This window comes from Cryptococcus neoformans (genome assembly GCF_000091045.1).
Source record: "Cryptococcus neoformans var. neoformans JEC21 chromosome 14 sequence".
In the NCBI taxonomy this organism is placed as follows: Eukaryota; Fungi; Basidiomycota; class Tremellomycetes; order Tremellales; family Cryptococcaceae; genus Cryptococcus; species Cryptococcus deneoformans.
This window is the reverse complement of record NC_006683.1, coordinates 698,835-715,160: the sequence shown is the minus strand read 5'-3', so window position 1 is coordinate 715,160 and position 16,326 is coordinate 698,835. Positions and strand designations below refer to the sequence as shown.

General features: G+C 47.2%; 8 protein-coding genes across 8 annotated transcripts in view; 4 read left to right on the top strand and 4 right to left on the bottom strand.

Moving 5' to 3' along the window:
- CNN02320 (1,3-beta-glucan synthase, putative) overlaps positions 1–184 on the bottom strand; it is a 6,809-nt gene extending 6,625 nt beyond the window's left edge. The window contains exon 1 of the mRNA XM_568719.2: positions 1–184. This exon is cut by the window's left edge and continues 19 nt beyond it. The gene's annotated coding sequence lies outside the window, so the exon portion shown is untranslated.
- A 636-nt stretch (positions 185–820) lies between these two features.
- On the top strand, positions 821–2,241 carry CNN02315 (hypothetical protein). Its single transcript, XM_024658902.1, has 2 exons — positions 821–1,827; positions 1,891–2,241. Exons 1-2 carry the CDS (start codon positions 1,783–1,785, stop codon positions 2,002–2,004), a joined length of 159 nt encoding a protein of 52 aa, XP_024514714.1. The 5' UTR covers positions 821–1,782; the 3' UTR covers positions 2,005–2,241.
- A 644-nt stretch (positions 2,242–2,885) lies between these two features.
- Positions 2,886–4,314, top strand: CNN02310 (expressed protein). Its single transcript, XM_024658425.1, has 6 exons — positions 2,886–2,971; positions 3,025–3,077; positions 3,193–3,217; positions 3,269–3,663; positions 3,720–3,827; positions 3,912–4,314. Exons 1-6 carry the CDS (start codon positions 2,965–2,967, stop codon positions 4,242–4,244), a joined length of 921 nt encoding a protein of 306 aa, XP_024514098.1. The 5' UTR covers positions 2,886–2,964; the 3' UTR covers positions 4,245–4,314.
- CNN02300 (expressed protein) lies at positions 3,781–6,092 on the bottom strand. Its single transcript, XM_568717.2, has 6 exons — positions 5,722–6,092; positions 5,480–5,668; positions 5,218–5,406; positions 4,864–5,139; positions 4,448–4,811; positions 3,781–4,394 (listed from the first exon to the last, which is right to left on the bottom strand). The coding sequence occupies exons 1-6, from the start codon at positions 6,051–6,053 to the stop codon at positions 4,317–4,319; spliced, it is 1,428 nt and encodes a 475-aa protein (XP_568717.1). The 5' UTR covers positions 6,054–6,092; the 3' UTR covers positions 3,781–4,316.
- A 455-nt stretch (positions 6,093–6,547) lies between these two features.
- CNN02290 (conserved hypothetical protein) lies at positions 6,548–8,524 on the bottom strand. Its single transcript, XM_024658424.1, has 6 exons — positions 8,316–8,524; positions 7,828–8,255; positions 7,411–7,745; positions 7,165–7,342; positions 7,009–7,102; positions 6,548–6,932 (listed from the first exon to the last, which is right to left on the bottom strand). Exons 3-6 carry the CDS (start codon positions 7,713–7,715, stop codon positions 6,613–6,615), a joined length of 897 nt encoding a protein of 298 aa, XP_024514092.1. The 5' UTR covers positions 7,716–7,745; positions 7,828–8,255; positions 8,316–8,524; the 3' UTR covers positions 6,548–6,612.
- A 147-nt stretch (positions 8,525–8,671) lies between these two features.
- Positions 8,672–11,380, top strand: CNN02280 (hypothetical protein). Its single transcript, XM_024658423.1, has 10 exons — positions 8,672–8,905; positions 8,966–9,125; positions 9,175–9,197; positions 9,246–9,310; positions 9,364–9,465; positions 9,517–10,065; positions 10,137–10,420; positions 10,485–10,657; positions 10,711–10,782; positions 10,842–11,380. Exons 2-10 carry the CDS (start codon positions 9,022–9,024, stop codon positions 11,189–11,191), a joined length of 1,722 nt encoding a protein of 573 aa, XP_024514097.1. The 5' UTR covers positions 8,672–8,905; positions 8,966–9,021; the 3' UTR covers positions 11,192–11,380.
- On the bottom strand, positions 11,347–12,717 carry CNN02270 (mitochondrial ornithine transporter 1, putative). Its single transcript, XM_568715.2, has 8 exons — positions 12,540–12,717; positions 12,473–12,493; positions 12,324–12,422; positions 12,114–12,272; positions 11,937–12,062; positions 11,841–11,886; positions 11,471–11,794; positions 11,347–11,419 (listed from the first exon to the last, which is right to left on the bottom strand). Exons 1-8 carry the CDS (start codon positions 12,654–12,656, stop codon positions 11,391–11,393), a joined length of 921 nt encoding a protein of 306 aa, XP_568715.2. The 5' UTR covers positions 12,657–12,717; the 3' UTR covers positions 11,347–11,390.
- Positions 12,718–13,196: 479 nt separating this feature from the next.
- Positions 13,197–15,836, top strand: CNN02260 (1,3-beta-glucanosyltransferase, putative). The gene is made up of 11 exons (XM_568714.2): positions 13,197–13,555; positions 13,616–13,674; positions 13,731–13,748; positions 13,798–13,959; positions 14,063–14,238; positions 14,288–14,449; positions 14,496–14,607; positions 14,654–14,800; positions 14,842–15,096; positions 15,147–15,349; positions 15,403–15,836. The coding sequence occupies exons 1-11, from the start codon at positions 13,433–13,435 to the stop codon at positions 15,678–15,680; spliced, it is 1,695 nt and encodes a 564-aa protein (XP_568714.1). The 5' UTR covers positions 13,197–13,432; the 3' UTR covers positions 15,681–15,836.
- The last annotated feature ends 490 nt before the right edge of the window (positions 15,837–16,326 follow it).

Genomic DNA, 16,326 nt, shown 5'->3' with positions numbered 1-16,326 from the left:
TCTCTTCCTGTCGGTAGTTCTACACGCCTTCTGCACAGCACTGAAACGGGGAGGTGCTCGTTTGACTCGAGTCTTTGCTGTTGTCGTGCAGTCGTGTCACACGGGCGTCGGGGGCTGTAGACGCCTTTGTCCGGGATCGTGAGAGTAAAGAGTGAATGTAGTAGGAAATAACTGTTGGAAGTACAAGTTGCGGGATGAGAAGTGGAAAGAGAAAGGCGATGTCTGTTGCCTTCCCTAAGCCTCTGCGACTACGCGTGAGAGAAACCCTGAGATTAGGAATGTCATTAATAAAAGTGATTAGAAAAGAGAGGAGTGATTAGAAAAACGTTAAATTTTCTAAGTTTCTTCTAATCAAACCGAGTAACAACGGACGGGTCGGACAATTGCACCCTCAAATCACGAGACAGTTACTGTTTTACGTTTTGATTCAAGGAATTTCAGGGTACAGCCGTGTTTTGGGAAGTCAATGTCGCGCCTGCGTGCGAAAATCTCGGAAAATCACTTATTTGCTAGCCCAGCTATGCAAAATTGGGCCGAGCACCCTGAAAAAGTGAAACAGCGTCATACGTCATAGGTCACCGCTTTTGATTCACGGGGTTTCGGCGGTTGGAGAGTGGCATTTTTGTCATGGGGTGATCGACTGAGCGTTATAGGCCGGCAGGTAGACGCGCACGGGCTCTGAGTGTCACTCTTATAATAAAAGGTGGCGGTTGTGCGTATACTACTTAAAATACCTGTCATACGTGTAACCACTTCAAAATGATGCGTTTTATATATTAGTGGCAGCAGATTGTCAATGATTAATTATCCATCACAATTCCAACAACAAACATCTTTACAATTTTTGGATCAATATCTCAACAGAACACTGGTTTACATCACCTTCTTGGCAGCCGCGACTTTCCCTATCCACTAGACTTAAAAACAAGTGTCCCTGACAGAAGCTGACCATTCAGAACCTCTGCTACCTGCCTGAACTGTTGTCGTCAGCATTCCAATACAAGCAAATACAAGCATAGATACAAGAGACGATGAAGAGTTATTACCATCATCCTCCGTCGTCAACTCAACCAACAAGAATGAACGATCGAATGGTAAGCATCGCGTCAAGGTATCCACTCGCTTTACATACATCGAAGCTAAGGGCAAAACATACAACAAACTCGATCTGGCGAGCGGATATTCCCTAAAAATTTGAACGAGCAGCTTGCTTGATAAACATCTAACGCCATAGTGCAAATCCACCCGTGAAGTATCGGAACACCAGGGTGGAGTTTGACTAAAGAGAAAGTATTTGGCTGCTTGGTAAGGCAACAAGTCTAATTATTAAGCAAAGATCGATATACCGTGAAATGCCGGCCTGCCCCTCGGCCTCCTCGTTGGTCGTCTTAGCCAGCGTGCTGCTCAAAATAGGCTTGATTTGGTCCGCTAAATGTATATTATATTCACTTATATTGCCTTTCATTGTCACCTCTGCAGGCGAACGACACGAAGACCCTGTAAAACCACTCTAGCTCTCTCATCATGTCTACTGCCATTACGCTCTTTTGTGTTGCCAGCAAACCAAACGACACCCTACCAACTTTTTCTCCCTTTGTGCTGATGACCAAAGCCGACTCTGCGTATCAGTCTTCTGGGGGACGTCATGACTTGTAAAAACTAACCACAGAGCTCAGTATCCTTCGCGTAACCTACGAAAGTGTTAACAAAAGCCTCTGCGGAATTCGCTACAAACTTTCGGAGGAGGCTAAGAAACCTAATGTAACAGTGCCGGCTATCAAAATGGGAGATGTGTACATCACAAACACTTGGGAGATTGCCGAGTGGGTGAGTCAATCTAATCTTTTAAAAAAAGGTTGCTGTCTGGCGATATCGACTAACTCTAAACAGCTCGACGAAAAGTACGGTTTCAACAAGACGCTCTTTCCATCAGAAGGAGAAAAGACTCACAAAGAGACTCACAAAGTTTTTTTAACTCTGGAGCAACAAAGCCGTAGCAGCTGAGATTGTGCCTTTCGTCGCCTCTACCGTACTATTACATGATGGTCATGGTGAAGAATTGAAAAAGAAAAAGAAAACGGTTGTTAGTAGGATACCTCAATGTTGTTCCCAATACGTTCCCGTCTGGAACAGTAATAGATTAATGTGGTGTGCGTGTAGCTAGCCAGTGTGAGACCATCCAGGGGGGCCTCAATCTTAAAACAAGAAGGGTTTAGTAATAAACTAATAAGCCGATCCAGATGATGTACATTTGGCGCTGAAGCAACTACGAACTTTGTCCATTCCTGATTGACCTTACAATTAGATTAATTCAGACTCCCAACGATCTTCACCATGTTCTCCGTCCATCGTTTCACGTAAGGTAACTCTTCATGCCCGCTCCCATCCTTCCCTCCAGCCCTCATTGATTCTTGAAAAAGCATACCATCCAAACAAAGTTGAATCTGCATGGGTAGACGATACGTCGTTGATGAAGAGTTTCTTACCAGCTTCATCATGGGATTTAAGAAGAGATTCGACAGGAAGGAGACAGTTACGAAAAACGGCCCACTGCACTGATATATACAAGCAAATGGGTTCTGCAAGTTGGCAGTCGTCTTCTGATCGAGCATATATTCGTTACCGCGGAATTTGGTGCGTACATATATAGTACTCGGCGGAGTCAGAATCAACCACTTTGTACTCATATACCTCTGTCAGAGATGAATGACTGAATGGAGCAAAGTAATGAAGCCTACGGCCTACCTAATATCATGACATGCATACGCATCATCTTTTTTTAAAATGGCAATTAATGACCACCGTACCCACCACCACTTTGTCTTCGGACATCACCGCTTTCGTTCTCCGACCAACCACCACCATAATTTAATAATTGTCGCAAAGCATTTCGTAGTGATTTTATTTCTCAACGATACCATCAACTGATCCTTCAAACAAAAAATTCCAGCTTACCCGCTGACCATGCAAGGTGAGCTCCATGATCAAAAGACAATACTCGACGAATATTAATTCACTTCCAAGGTCTTGTGCATTACTCTGACGACTCCTCACCAGAGGCACGAGCTGGGCCATCCGTAAGTCGCCTGCTGCAAAAGAAGCTGGACACTTGATCACGCTCCGCCCCTTTCCCTTTCTGTTCTTCTCCTCTTGGGGTTTCTTCTTTTATTGGCTTTGGACTATACAACTTAGCGGCTGAGACAAGAAGGATTGACAGGTACGTTCCATTCGCCCTTTTTTCCGGACTTTGTCTAAATCTACATGACAGCTTCACCGGTAGTAAAACACGGCCCATCATCAAGAACCAGAATCTCTTCGGGAGACGTATTTAACAAGGTCTTCTCAGCGCCGTCCGCGGACTCCAGACCGACCAAACGTCAACGTCAATCACCACTGGCACTACCACTACCATCCACTCGCGCACAGCCATCCAGCCATTCTTTACCCCAAAACCTCACGCATACCGCCCAATCCGAGTTGCCAAAGCCCGAAAGGGGCGCATCAAATGGTGTTAAAAATTCCATTCTGGACAAGGCGCGTGAACAGGGTTTGAGTGATGATGAAATCTTGAGAATGGTGATCACCCCGGCGGAAATCGAAGGTGATGAAGACTGGGGTGTCCCCCCCGAAGTCGATCCGGCGGAGTGTGACCCCAAGCTAAAGGTAGTTCATCTTTTTCTGATCAGTTTTATTCAATACGCACTGCTGATAAATGACAGGCTAAAGTGGAACATTTCCTCAAGCTCAAATATACCCAAGGAGAACATATCAATACTCGGCTCTTATCTTCTTCTGCATTCGCTAACCCTCATATATATACTAAACTTGTAAGGCCCTCTTTCCCTCTTCCCATCAATATCCACCCGGTGTCAAATATCATGCTGACAAACAACAAACACTACTTAAAACAGGTCGAATTTGTCTCCATCGACGAACGAGCCACCGCATTTCCTTCCACCGGCTGGCTCACTCGTCGCGGCCTCGAATCTACCATTACCACATACGGCCCCGCCGCACTCTCGGCAGAGCAGAAACGTAAAGAAGAAGCTGTAAAAGCTACACAAGTACCAGGCGCGAGGAAGGAGATTGGGTTTGCGAAAGGGAGATACTCGGATGATGGACGTAGGAGGGACCACCATCATGATAGAGAAGGGAAGGAGGCAGACAGACACAGGGATAGGGAAAGGGAGAGGTACAGAGAAAGGGGAGAGAGACACAAGGAGCGAAGAAGGGATAGACGATGAATTCCTTTAAGAATGTATTATGCAACACCCCAGCAGCACCGGGAAAATACATCCCTACTGTTATACAGCAATTTACCAAAATTGAGTAAAATCGGGATGTATACCATCCCTCGATCGTAAGAGTACAATGTTAGACGAAGTCATTGAAAACTACAATGTCATTAGCATTACGACCCAAAATATGCCTGTAACTTCTTACTCACTCCGTTACCCACGAACACCCCCGCTCTTCTCGCTATCTCCATATCAACCGCCACTCCCACTTCCCTCTCGTTCCATCCCCCCCATACATCCTCCCTCCCTATCCACACATGATTCCATCCCTCACTCTCTAACCACATCCTCAACTTTGCTGTCCACTCATCATTCGCGTCAGTGAGGATGTACACTGATTTCAAGAGGGGATGGTTTTTACGCATCCGGCGAGCACGTGCGATGATGTCCAATGTGTCGGGAAGACATTTGGCACGGTAGAGACCCATTCGGCTAGCAGGGACCATGTCGGATGGAGGGGGGATGTTTTCGTTGCCTGGTAAGAGAGGGAGTTTGTTAAATGATACAAAAGGGCTAAGCAAGGGAGGTCAGTATTTAGGGTTTTAGAGGGATGAATAGGATATACGCAATAGTCTCCCCTTTCCCTTCACAAACTTTCTCCCAATCTTCTCCCCTCCTTACATGCAATGCCAAAACATGTTTCCACATCGTACTTTTAATCTCGCTCTCGCTCTTCACATTTACCGCGGTCGCGAGGCTGTATGGGTTATGTTGTGGGGCAAGTGTTGACATGTGGTCGTTGAGGATGGAGAGAACCCTGGAGGAGAATGAGAAATGTTTCATGGCGGGAGACTGGACGAAGGAATCGTATAGATCAAGAGGTGCTTTAGAATTAAAGAAACTAACCAGGGAGGGGGGTTAGCTTTTGTTGAGGTCGGACGACCAGGACCGAATCAAGAGGAACGGGGGTAGAACTCACTCATTGTTAAAAGGCTCGCCAATGATTCTTATACATTTCTCGTCGTTTCCAGCGAGGATCAATTGCAGCTGATGTATTCTCGCTTGTCCATCATCTTGTAAATCCATATCGCCATCAGGATTGGATTCTGAGCGGATAGTGTATATTTTTTCTTTGGATGATGAACATTGACGACGGTAGTACCATGATCTGCAGCAGGTTGAGTCAGCTGATAGAGTCTATCGTCTTTTGCCAGCCACAAAGGGTGTGCGAATAAACTGACGGAACAGCATGCGGGGAACCGTAGAGCGTCTCAAAACCCGAAACAACGGTGGAGATAAATGCTGACAGAGGTATCTTTGCTGACCTCCAAGGCCATCGTCTAGGGTTGAAAGGGAGAAACGTCTGATCCTCGTAGTACGGCTCAAATGCCAGTGACCTATTGCCAAGCACAGCTATATGGTGTTGTAATCTACCGTCGTTGTCAGCTGTGGTTGTGCTTGTCCCGATGTCATTTAGACTTACAACACACGCTGTAACTGATGATTGAATCCGGTCCCCTTTGGGATATCGAACAGCACCATCCTCCCGGTGGCCCCTATCTCATCCACCGCACTCTTTTCCCACGCCCATTCTTCATCATAGCTCGGAGGGAAAGGAGGACTTGGATGCCATGTAAACAGGAACACGAAACCTATGATCAGCAGGATAATCTTGAAGTGCGGCCGGCGCGAGATGCCGATGAGTGACGAAGGTCGAGTAAAAAGAGCGATGGAAGGGATGGCAGCCATGCTCGGCAAGTCTGCAGAGTCGAGGGCGATGGGCTCTCCCAGAGGATTCGGGAGGGTGACTCTCATGTCGTATGAGTAATGAACTGACGAGAGAATAAGCAATTGAGACAGCAGCTATTAGCTCAACTGAAATTGTTCCCGTTGCTGAGAATAAAGTTTACGGCGGGAGATCATAATGTTCGTCCGGAGCCTATTCCCAGCATGCCATCCGAGTCCATTGTGATGATACTGGCAACAACACCATCCTCATACGTCAATCATCCACAACTCTTCTTTCGCGTGGAAGTACAGCCTAATTCCGTCAGTTTTCAATTGTTGTTTGCATCACATGTCGTTATCCGAAACTTTACCAACCTTCATGAGTAGTAGACGCCATGTTGTTCGATTCGGGGGGTTCAACTAAGAGGGCGGTACCCTCTCGACACAGGCTCACAACGATAGATATGCAGTAATCCTGTTAAGAACGTGAAGACTTTAATTGAAAAAAGGCTGAAAAAAGAGATCAAGGAGGACACAGCCTTGAGGTGTTTTACAAGGTAAACAAGCTTTATTATAACCTTTACTTTATATCTAACACCCAGTACAGCGGATACAAATCCCCTGTAAATCCCTTATGCTTGCTTGATTACTCCCAAATAGCCACAAGTCTCACCTCAATACTCTCCCTCGGCCTTACCATTTCCTCCGGCACCCCTTCTGCATCGTGATCCACCTGCGCTGCCGAATGCCCACAGTACAACACCTCCCCGCTCTTACCTTGATCTGAATCATAACACTTCAGCAAGATGGCTTCATCTGGCATCTGATGTCGTATATATGCCCATTGCTGGGATGGCGAGTAGTGCAAGTCATGACCAAAGCCAAACATGGAGGCGTGGGTGGAGACGTCGGCGGGGGAGAGGGTTGTGGGATCTAGCATTGCGAGCGGAGCGTTTGTCACGGGACCTGTGGGGGAGGGAAAGGGAGAGGGAAGAGAGTTAGTTTGAGGGGAATGCTGAGAGGAAGGGTGGTGAAAGCTTACCAGAGAGGGGACGCCAAAGATTTATGATTTGCACACGCTTAAAAGTCGATGCATCTTGACCTGCCGCTCTCCCACAAAGCTCAAATCCCCAATCCTAGCGCAATGATTTTAGCCGCAAGCCGCAAGCTAGAAAGCTAAATCCTGAGTGTCACTCACCGCGTTCTGATCGACATGTGCTGTACCAGCGATAGGCTGGATTCGAGTGGTTGGGATAAAACCTTTTTCGGGAGCTTGCTGTTTTGCGACTGTTTTGAGGTCGGTATCCATCGTGTTTTTGCGACAGACACTGTTCCATGCGACTACTCGATCGGCTCCTACGATTTTTTGCAGCAGCCTTCCAATCGTCCGTCAGCACCATAGTCAACACGACAGTAAGAGAATGGGAATGGAATGAAGACTCACTGGGCACTCTCCTCAAGATAATCTGCAGTGCCTTCTTCACTCGGTATCCCATCCAAATACTGACTCTCATGCTTGAAGACCGCGTATCCCCTCTTTTTCAATTGTTCATGCGGGTCGGCATGCTTCTCAACGGGTTTATCAAGCTCTTCACGGAGGTTGATCATTGGAACCCGGATAAATTCGTTGGGCCTTGAACGGGAGGGATCGTATGTGAGGTAGACTGACTCGTCGTGGTCGAGTCGAGAGCCGGAGAGGGAGAAGCCGATGATGGCTGTGAGCTGGGAGGCAGAAGTGGGGGCGGGCATGGTTTAATGTCCTATCGCTTTGTTTCCTAACTTGTAAAAGAGAAGATGAGGTGAGAGGGGAGTCGAATGCGATGGATTTGACATTTAACCTAATGAGAAATGTTTTACATACTGACAATACAGCGCCTATTCCAAGGAATCTCTCAGTTCCTGGTACGAGAAAGCCGTCAGAAATCTCAACGGGTACAGCAGATACAAGGGGATTCGAAGGTAGAGATAGACAGTAAAGGAGATCCGGTCAGATAGGAATTCACGGTTAATGATACCAACCACAGTATCAGTTAAGTTTGCCTGACTCAGGACAAAGACAAGGAGTTCTCCCAGTATTTCGCCAACTCGGGTGTGACCGAAGACGAGTCTTGACTTGACTTGTCTTTGGGCTTGGATGCGATGGAGGAGAGCCGATAAGATAGGACAAGACGGATTGGATGGTAATAGGAGATAGGGGAGGATACTTTGGCCTGCTGTCGTCGGTCTTGAGCCCAGAATGCAATGACAGACTTGGCCGAAAATAATACCGTTCTTGATAAAATGGCTAAGCTTCACAAATGATCATCCAACATGCAAGCTAAGAAAATCGAGCCAATGACAGCTACTCACTGCAATAGTACAGCTAGGTGCCAGAGTGCGCAAATTCACTCGGTAATCTCCCCGCCCACTCACAGACCTCTGCGCTATCATCTTTCTTGCTCCGACGACACCGTATCAGCCTATCAAGAGTGAGCGATGTTTATCCTGACCCCAAGATTTGGGTACATGTGGTCTCGGGTATAGTAGAGTTCCGGTTTATCTAAAAATGGCCGAGGCGTGATTGAAGGACGAGTGAGGCAATAATGGACAATAATGATGGCTTCTTATCTCTCGGTATCGGCATGGTCCGTCAAATTCAGGGCCAATTTGTGCCTGAGTGACTATTCAATAAATGGTTTGGTTCTAATATGCAAATCGCCCAAGACTTTGTTTCCATGTCGGGCTAAAATAGTACCTCTCCATTTCCATTTCCATGCTTATCATAAGCCATTCCCAGCCACCCGTAGAACAGGGAATATATCCCCAATGTCGTTATGTCGACAGGAGACGACAAATCAGCGCCCAGAGTCTGCAATCAGAGCCAGGAGTAATGAGGGGCGCCAGCGTGAGATAAGGACTTGCGATAATGGATGCTTTGTATTCGGTTATCAGTTATGCAGGTGAGTCCCGGATAAGTCATCAGAAGCTACCACTTTAAAACTGACAATTTGTACTTTTAGGTAGTTCCCCCTGTTGGAACTTTTTGGTAACTTCAAACCGGTCCTGAGCTAGCGCAATGACTATACGACTAAGGATGCCCAAGTTGGTGGTGGAAGGGTCAAAAGGCAGAGAGGCTGCGCTTGAAAATGATGATCTTCTGCCCATTCCTTTGGAGAGAAGGTGAGTTGGAACTACCTCTTCTAAGGTTGGTCGCTAATAAGCCCTGAAGAACTTGGAATTTCACCACTTTCTGTTAGTCCATTACTTCGTTTTCGTTTCAGTCTATTCACACTCGTTCAGCAATCTTTTGGTTCTCGGCTGTTGGGACGGTTGCAAACTGGCTGAGCGGAGGCACATTCTTGACCGTAAGTCACCCATTGGGGGACTATGTGGATCGGAGTTTGACGAAGTCAATCAGTACGGCATCACTGTCTGGGATGGTATCCTTTGCAACTTCTTCGGATATCTCCTCATCTCCTTCTTCATGGTCATCAATGGTCGTGCTGGTTCAGTCTATCACGTTAGTGCATCCTCTTATTATTTCATTATCAACCTGTTGACAGTCCCACAGATCGGTTTCCCCGTTTATTGTCGATCTTCATTCGGTGTCTTTGGTTCCTTTTGGCCTGTGTTCAATCGTGCTCTCTCAGCATGTGTCTGGAACGGCGTCAACACCGTCACTGGTGGTCAATGTGTCTACATCTTCCTCCACTCCATCTTTCCCTCCATCGCTCATCTCCCTAATCACATGCCCTCTACTTCGGGTATGACCTCTGCCCAGATGTGCGGCTTCTTTCTTTTCTGGTTCTTCACCGGCTGCGCGCTCTTTCTCTCCGTCCCCAAATGGAAGTTTCTTATCCATGCCAAGCTCGTCGCCTACTTCCTCAGCTGCGTGGGTATGCTCGCTCTCGCGCTCACCACCAGCAAAGGTGTAGGAAACACCTTGACAGCTGGACCTACAGTTCATGGGAGTGAGAGAGCATGGTTGATTGTGAGGTTCACTTTGCTCTCTGCGGCAGGGTGCTCAACGTTTGCGAGTAATGCGAGTGACTGGCAGCGAAATGCTACCCACAGGAGGGATCCCATCTTCGGTCAGATCTTTGGCTTCCCAATGTCCAATGTATGTCGCTTTCTTCTCACTCCTTCCCCTGCCCCTTTTCTTTTTCGACTCCCGCTAAACCTTGATTCCAGTTTATCACCACCCTCTGCGGTCTCATCGTCGCCGCTTCCTCCGAAAAAGCATACGGCACCCTCATCTGGAATCCACTCACCTACCTCGACCGTATTCTGACAGAAAATTACGATGCCAAAACCCGAGCGGGCACTGCCATCATCTCTATCGGTTTTGCTTATTCTGCACTCTTTTCTTGTGTGTTTGAGAATGTGTTGCCGGCGGGTAACGATATCAGCTCTTTGGCACCCAAATATTTGTCGATGAAGAGGGCGTTTGCGATTTGTATGATTATAACTGTGGTGTAAGTTTTTTTCTGTTTATAATATGATCCGGTCAGATCGGCGTAAAGCTTACTCTTTCTCAAGTATCTGCCCATGGTATCTCCTTGGGTCGGCGGGTATCTTCGTCACATTCATCTCATCATACCAGATCTTCCTCTTCAGTATCGTTGGTGTTCTTCTCGTTGATTACTACATCATCTCGAAGGGTCGACTTGACCTTACTTGGATGTACACTGCAGACAAGCATGGTCCTTACTGTATGTTACTCTCATTTGAATAAAGGCCGCCCGAGGCTTAATAAAAGGTGTAGACTACACTTTCGGTATCAACTGGAGGGCAATACTTGCTTACTGTATCGGCGCTGGCGTCAATTTTGCTGGCTGTAAATCTTTCATTTCGTCCAAAAACAACACACCTGAATCTAACTGACTTGAATTCCAGTCCTCAACAACATGGGTGTAAAAGGTTTCTCCACCGGTGTCATCCGTTCATTTTACTTTGCATTCATAACCACCGGCTGCGCCTCTGGGCTCTCTTACTACCTTCTCGCTAGATTCTTCCCTCAAGAGAACTACAAGCGTTTCAAAGGGCTTAAGTTCCGTGAATGGACAGAAGAAGAGGTCGAGCTTTATGTACAGGGTGCACCGTGGAGGATTTTGGGGACAGCCTCACCAGAAGTGGGGGTGGATGGAGTGCCTATCATGCCTGGAAATAGGGGAAGTTTGGAAGATGTAGAAGATATGGATGAGAAGAAGGTCGATACCACTCAAACCACTATTCTCGAGGTGTAAGCATCCTGCGCTGGTGGTCTCCAAAAAGCGGACGGTAATGTCCAACGGTTTTATTTGAATGATTCTTATAGAGGTTTATCCGAAGTTGTGTTATAGGCCTTCATAGCCATTTGGTTGTCAATGTGCGTTGTCTTGGAGTTGGGATTAGTGAATTGTCGATCTACGGAGTATGCATTCTATAGTGTTTGGGGTATAAATATTACAGAAGGTCGTGATTGATAATGTATTCTGAACATAAAGTCAGCGTCTTGCCTGGCATTGACACCTTGAAAAACTTACCCCTAGCAACTTCATAAGCGGCAAAGGTAGCACCGGCAGCAGGCACAGCCCTGACAAGAGACGGCCCAATGCCACGGAACAATGAGCTCACACCACCTTCCTTGACGATCGCGCTCATTTCCCTTGCAACGTAACCTCCGCTCAACCACCCTCCTTTACTTGGTGGAAGCTTCGCCATCTGTACTCGAGACTTGACGACGTCGAGAGGGTAACAGGCAAGCCAATAGGAGACACCGCCGATGGCACCCGATGCGAGGAGAGTCCAGATAGGGAGGTTGTTAGGAGCATAGTGCTTGGCAAACCAACGTTTGCTGTATTCATAGCCTATCCGGAGTGAGACTGATAGCCGATACGGGTTATTTCGACTTACCAGCATAGAAACCCGCGTAGGCAGGAATTTCTCGAACAACAGTGACCTGTCATACATCAGTTTTTACATTATTGATTAAAGAAAACGAATGCTTACCCAGTATCCTCGCATGATACCGTTTCGCAATCCATACTCCTTCCACATGTCACCGACAACCCGCCCAAGCCTCTTATCGTCCTTTCCGCCGTACTGTCCTTGCATCTTAATCTTGAACATCTCCACCTAAACATATAGATAAGAAAAGCACTGGATTTGGATGCCATTCTGACTTACGGGAGAGGCCAAGACAGCGTTGGCGGCACCAGCTATAGCGCCAGCAGCGGCAACTTGAGGAATGGAAAGGTCGGGATAGGGAGAGACGATACGACGAGCGGTGCCGTAGGCGGTAAAAAGAAGAGAGTTGACAGCGGCAACACCGAGAAGAGGTGACATCTGGAGGCTCTATAAGCAATGATAATATTGTGCAACGGGGATCATACATACCATACCCTTGTATAATGCCAAAAAGCCCTCATTTCTCACGGTAACCTTCAAGATGTCCCAGGTGTTCTTGAACTGCCCTTTAGGAGCGGTTTGTGCTCGCTTGCCAGGTTGTTAAATCTTTTTTGTCGCCTCAGCACTGTCATACTCACAGTTTTCAGGGTATCAAGGGGCTATGAGGCGTCAGCACAAAGTTCGCGGCCTTCGACTCGAACTTACTTGACCGGTCAAGACTTGAGAAGCACCTCCGAAACTGCCAGAGAGAAGTTCAATAGCGACATCGTTCCTCTTCTTGGGTGGTTGAGAATACTCAGATATGGGAGTAATTTCAGACATGGCTGGGAAACAAGGATTATAAGAATGCAGATAAAGGAGAGGTGCGAGGTTTATATTTTGTCTAATCTCAGCCGATTGGAGATTGGCGAACTGGAAAAGGTTGACAAGTCCTCGCGTCATCACTTCTCATCGGCGGACACTCCGTAACGGAGTAAACGGAATCTCCGTTGATGTCCCTACTTTCCCACTCTCAATCTTGTCCGACTTACGTAGACTATCTTAGGCTCGACATAAGGCCCTCGACCAACATGCGCCGGTATTCAACGAGGGCCGAAGATCTATTTGGATTCGGAAGGGGGCTATAGAAGCGTAGGAGTACTTGGGCGGTTGTTATGATATGTACAATACCCCAAGGTAAGAAGTACGTACCTAAGTGGCTTTATTTAAATAAAAAAATAAAAAATAAAATGATTCCGATCACCTGCCACAGAGACTGAGGGCTGTGCTGCTCGATAATCGAAAGCCGTCGGCTTGATTCCATGAAGACGTTGTGGCCGGAAAGCCATCCTCTTTGATGCCTATCACATAACTGACGTGTACAGTTTCGTGTCTCCCCTGATGATGGCTCGATCTATCAAGATACGCAATTACGCATAAATATTGCTCGATCTGTTACTTATTAGCTTTTATTAGTATGCGGAGTCCCACGGATGGGTTGAACGTCACGTGAAGACGACGAGTTCCGAGAGACAAACACAGCCTTTTCTTAGTCTCCCGGCCGTACATTTCTATTTCAATTCTCTTTATTCCTTTCCAATCCCAGCCCTCTCCCTACAATGCGCCTCTTCTCACTAGCCCTCGCTGGAATGCAGTTTCTCGCCATGACGGCTGCCCTTCCTAACATCACAAGGACTGGAAAGTATCTCTACGACGAGTCCGGCAATAGGTTCTATATTAAGGTCGGTACTCGTCTTCCCTCTATCGACGGTGAATTCTCTGTCTCTGACGTTTTTAAATAGGGTGTAGCGTACCAACCGGAAGGAGAATTAGCGGCTAGCTCAGATGCCAACTCTGCCAAGTGAGTGTTTCCTCTTTGCTGTCTTATTATGTCATTGACGCTGACCGTCCATCTAGCGGTGGCTTCCCCGAACCGTATGTCCACACATGTGGTGTGAACTACCCAGCTGACGCGTTGATAAAGCTCATCATTCCACGATCCACTCTCGTCTCCGCAAAACTGCACAAGAGATTTGCCGTACCTTCAGCAACTCGGTGTCAATGCGGTCAGAGTGTATAGTGTCAATTCTAGTCTGAATCATGACGACTGTATGAAGATGTTAAATGATGCTGGTATCTACGTACTGTAAGTATGGCTTCATTTTCTAATCTGTGATGATGCGTGACGTGTGGGTCGAAGCACCGAGGTTTAAGCACCATATATGAGCGTCAGCTGACTCGCGAGCCAGGCTGGATGTTTCCTTACCACTCAACGGAAGTATCGATCGATCGAGTCCCTCGTGGTCAACAAATCTCCTCAATGAGTACATAGAAACTATTGACGCTTTCAGAAGCTATGGAAATGTTCTCGGCTACAACATTGGAAATGAAGTAATCAACCTCGTGTCCAATACCAATGCTGCTCGTGCGTCCATCCTTCCATTCTTCTTTGAAGTTTGACTGACAGGACGTAGCCTTTGTCAAAGCTGCTGCTCGTGACATCAAAGCGTATTTGAAGTCCGTCGGATCGTCTGCCCTTGTTGGATACGCCGCCGTCGATGGCGAGTCGGATTTCAGAAATTCTCTGGCCGAATATTTGACTTGCGGAGGGGACAGCATTGCGGTCGACCTTTATGGTTAGTGGCTTTGGGTCCTTCGTTACTCTTTAACTGATATGGACAGGTCTCAACAACTATGAGTGGTGCGGTAATCAGAACATCAACTCGTCAAACTGGAATACCATCACCGAGGGGTTCAGTGATTTGCCTGTTGCCACCTATATGTCCGAGTTTGGGTTAGTGACGTTTTATGTTCCACCACTTGGCTGACTTGTTGTTCAGCTGTATTACCAGTCCTCCTCGTCTTTGGACTGAAGTTGCGGCTCTATTTGCTTCCCCCGTCTCAGATGTCTTTAGCGGTGGTGTTGCCTTTTCCTATTTTCCTACTTCCGATGACTACGGCATGGTCACCATCTCTGACAACGACACGTAAGTCGCTCATGTCATTATTGTGCGCTGACTGTCTCTAGTGTAACCGTAACGGACGACTTTACCCGTCTCGCTACCCAGTACAACTCCACTTCCCCACCCAATTCCCCCGCGAAGTCATCCGTCACTGCCAATGAAACCAACTGCCCTGCTGAGTCTGACTCGCTCCTTGCCAGCTCTACCCTCCCGCCAACCCCGAATGAGAGCGTCTGTAACTGCATCAACGAAAACTCATTATCGTGCAAGGTGAAACAGTCAAGCGCCAACTCGCCCGAGATTGTTGGCGCCCTTCTCGAGTGGGTCTAGACCGATATGCGAAATAAAGCCTATACTGATTGCAGAATAGCTACGCTTGCTCTCTCCTTGGCTCTACCAACTCTTCCGCTTCATGCGACCCTATCGCCGGTAATGGCACTTCTGGTACCTATGGCCAATTGTCTTTCTGCTCTCCGGCTATCAAGCTCTCCTACGTCATGTCGACTTACTACCAAATCAATCCAGAGGATACCAGCTGTGACTTTGCTGGAAACGCATCGTTGAGCACGAACCGTACGTAACGTCGCGTTATAGGTGAAGCCATTTATTAACGACTTACTTTTCAGGACCAAACACTGCCCAAGACGCCAACGCCGCCGCAAGCAGTTGTCTCGCCGCCGAACCTAGTGGTGGCGTATTCACACCCACCGCCCCGGGTAGTGGCGCAGCCACAGCCACTACTACCGGCACCGCTTCTGGATCTACCTCTTCAAGTGCCTCCACTTCTGATTCATCCGCTTCTACCTCCGGGGACATCAAGTCGATCACTGTCGTCGGTGGTGTGTTGACGGCGGTTGTAGGTATTGCGGGAGTCGTGGTTGGCGGAGGCGCAATTTTGCTATGATGATCATCAACGCTTCCATCTTGTAATGCGCATCTATAATGGACTTTTTTTTTATGAGACGTGGTATTTTCGGGTAACGTTTAAGCAAATAATATCCTTTGATGATCAAATCTTCGCATGCAGTATATTGCCCCATGTATTGACTTGCAATTGTGATATGAAACTGGTTTACTACGTGTCTGCTGCAAGTCAAAGAAAGTGCGAAAAAAGGATGCGAAAACTGATGATCAGATAGGAGTCCGTTCTCTGGGAGTTGATCAATGACAGATATACTTGAACATATATCCATTTCATTTTCATCTTATCCGCCTGACCCCCTTGAGCTCTCCAAAAAAAAAAAGGTTTAAAATAATTTCTCACTATCTTGCATCTCAGCATTGTACTGCAACATTTGTAACACTTGTCGTCACTGTTGTGGCAAATATTGTAAACCCCGCCCGACGATGCAAACTGAGGCAGGGGTCCCGGCTGAAGAATTTAATTGTTATGTATACATATTGAAATTTTGGCTTGAAGGTGGAATACGCTGAGATGTTTGAGAAGGAGAGCAGTCGATCCCGATAGAAATAGAGGTGTTGCTATGTGAAACAGAGTTAATTGAATTATGCCTTGGGTATCATTGGTCGGGGTGGACAAAGCATAATGT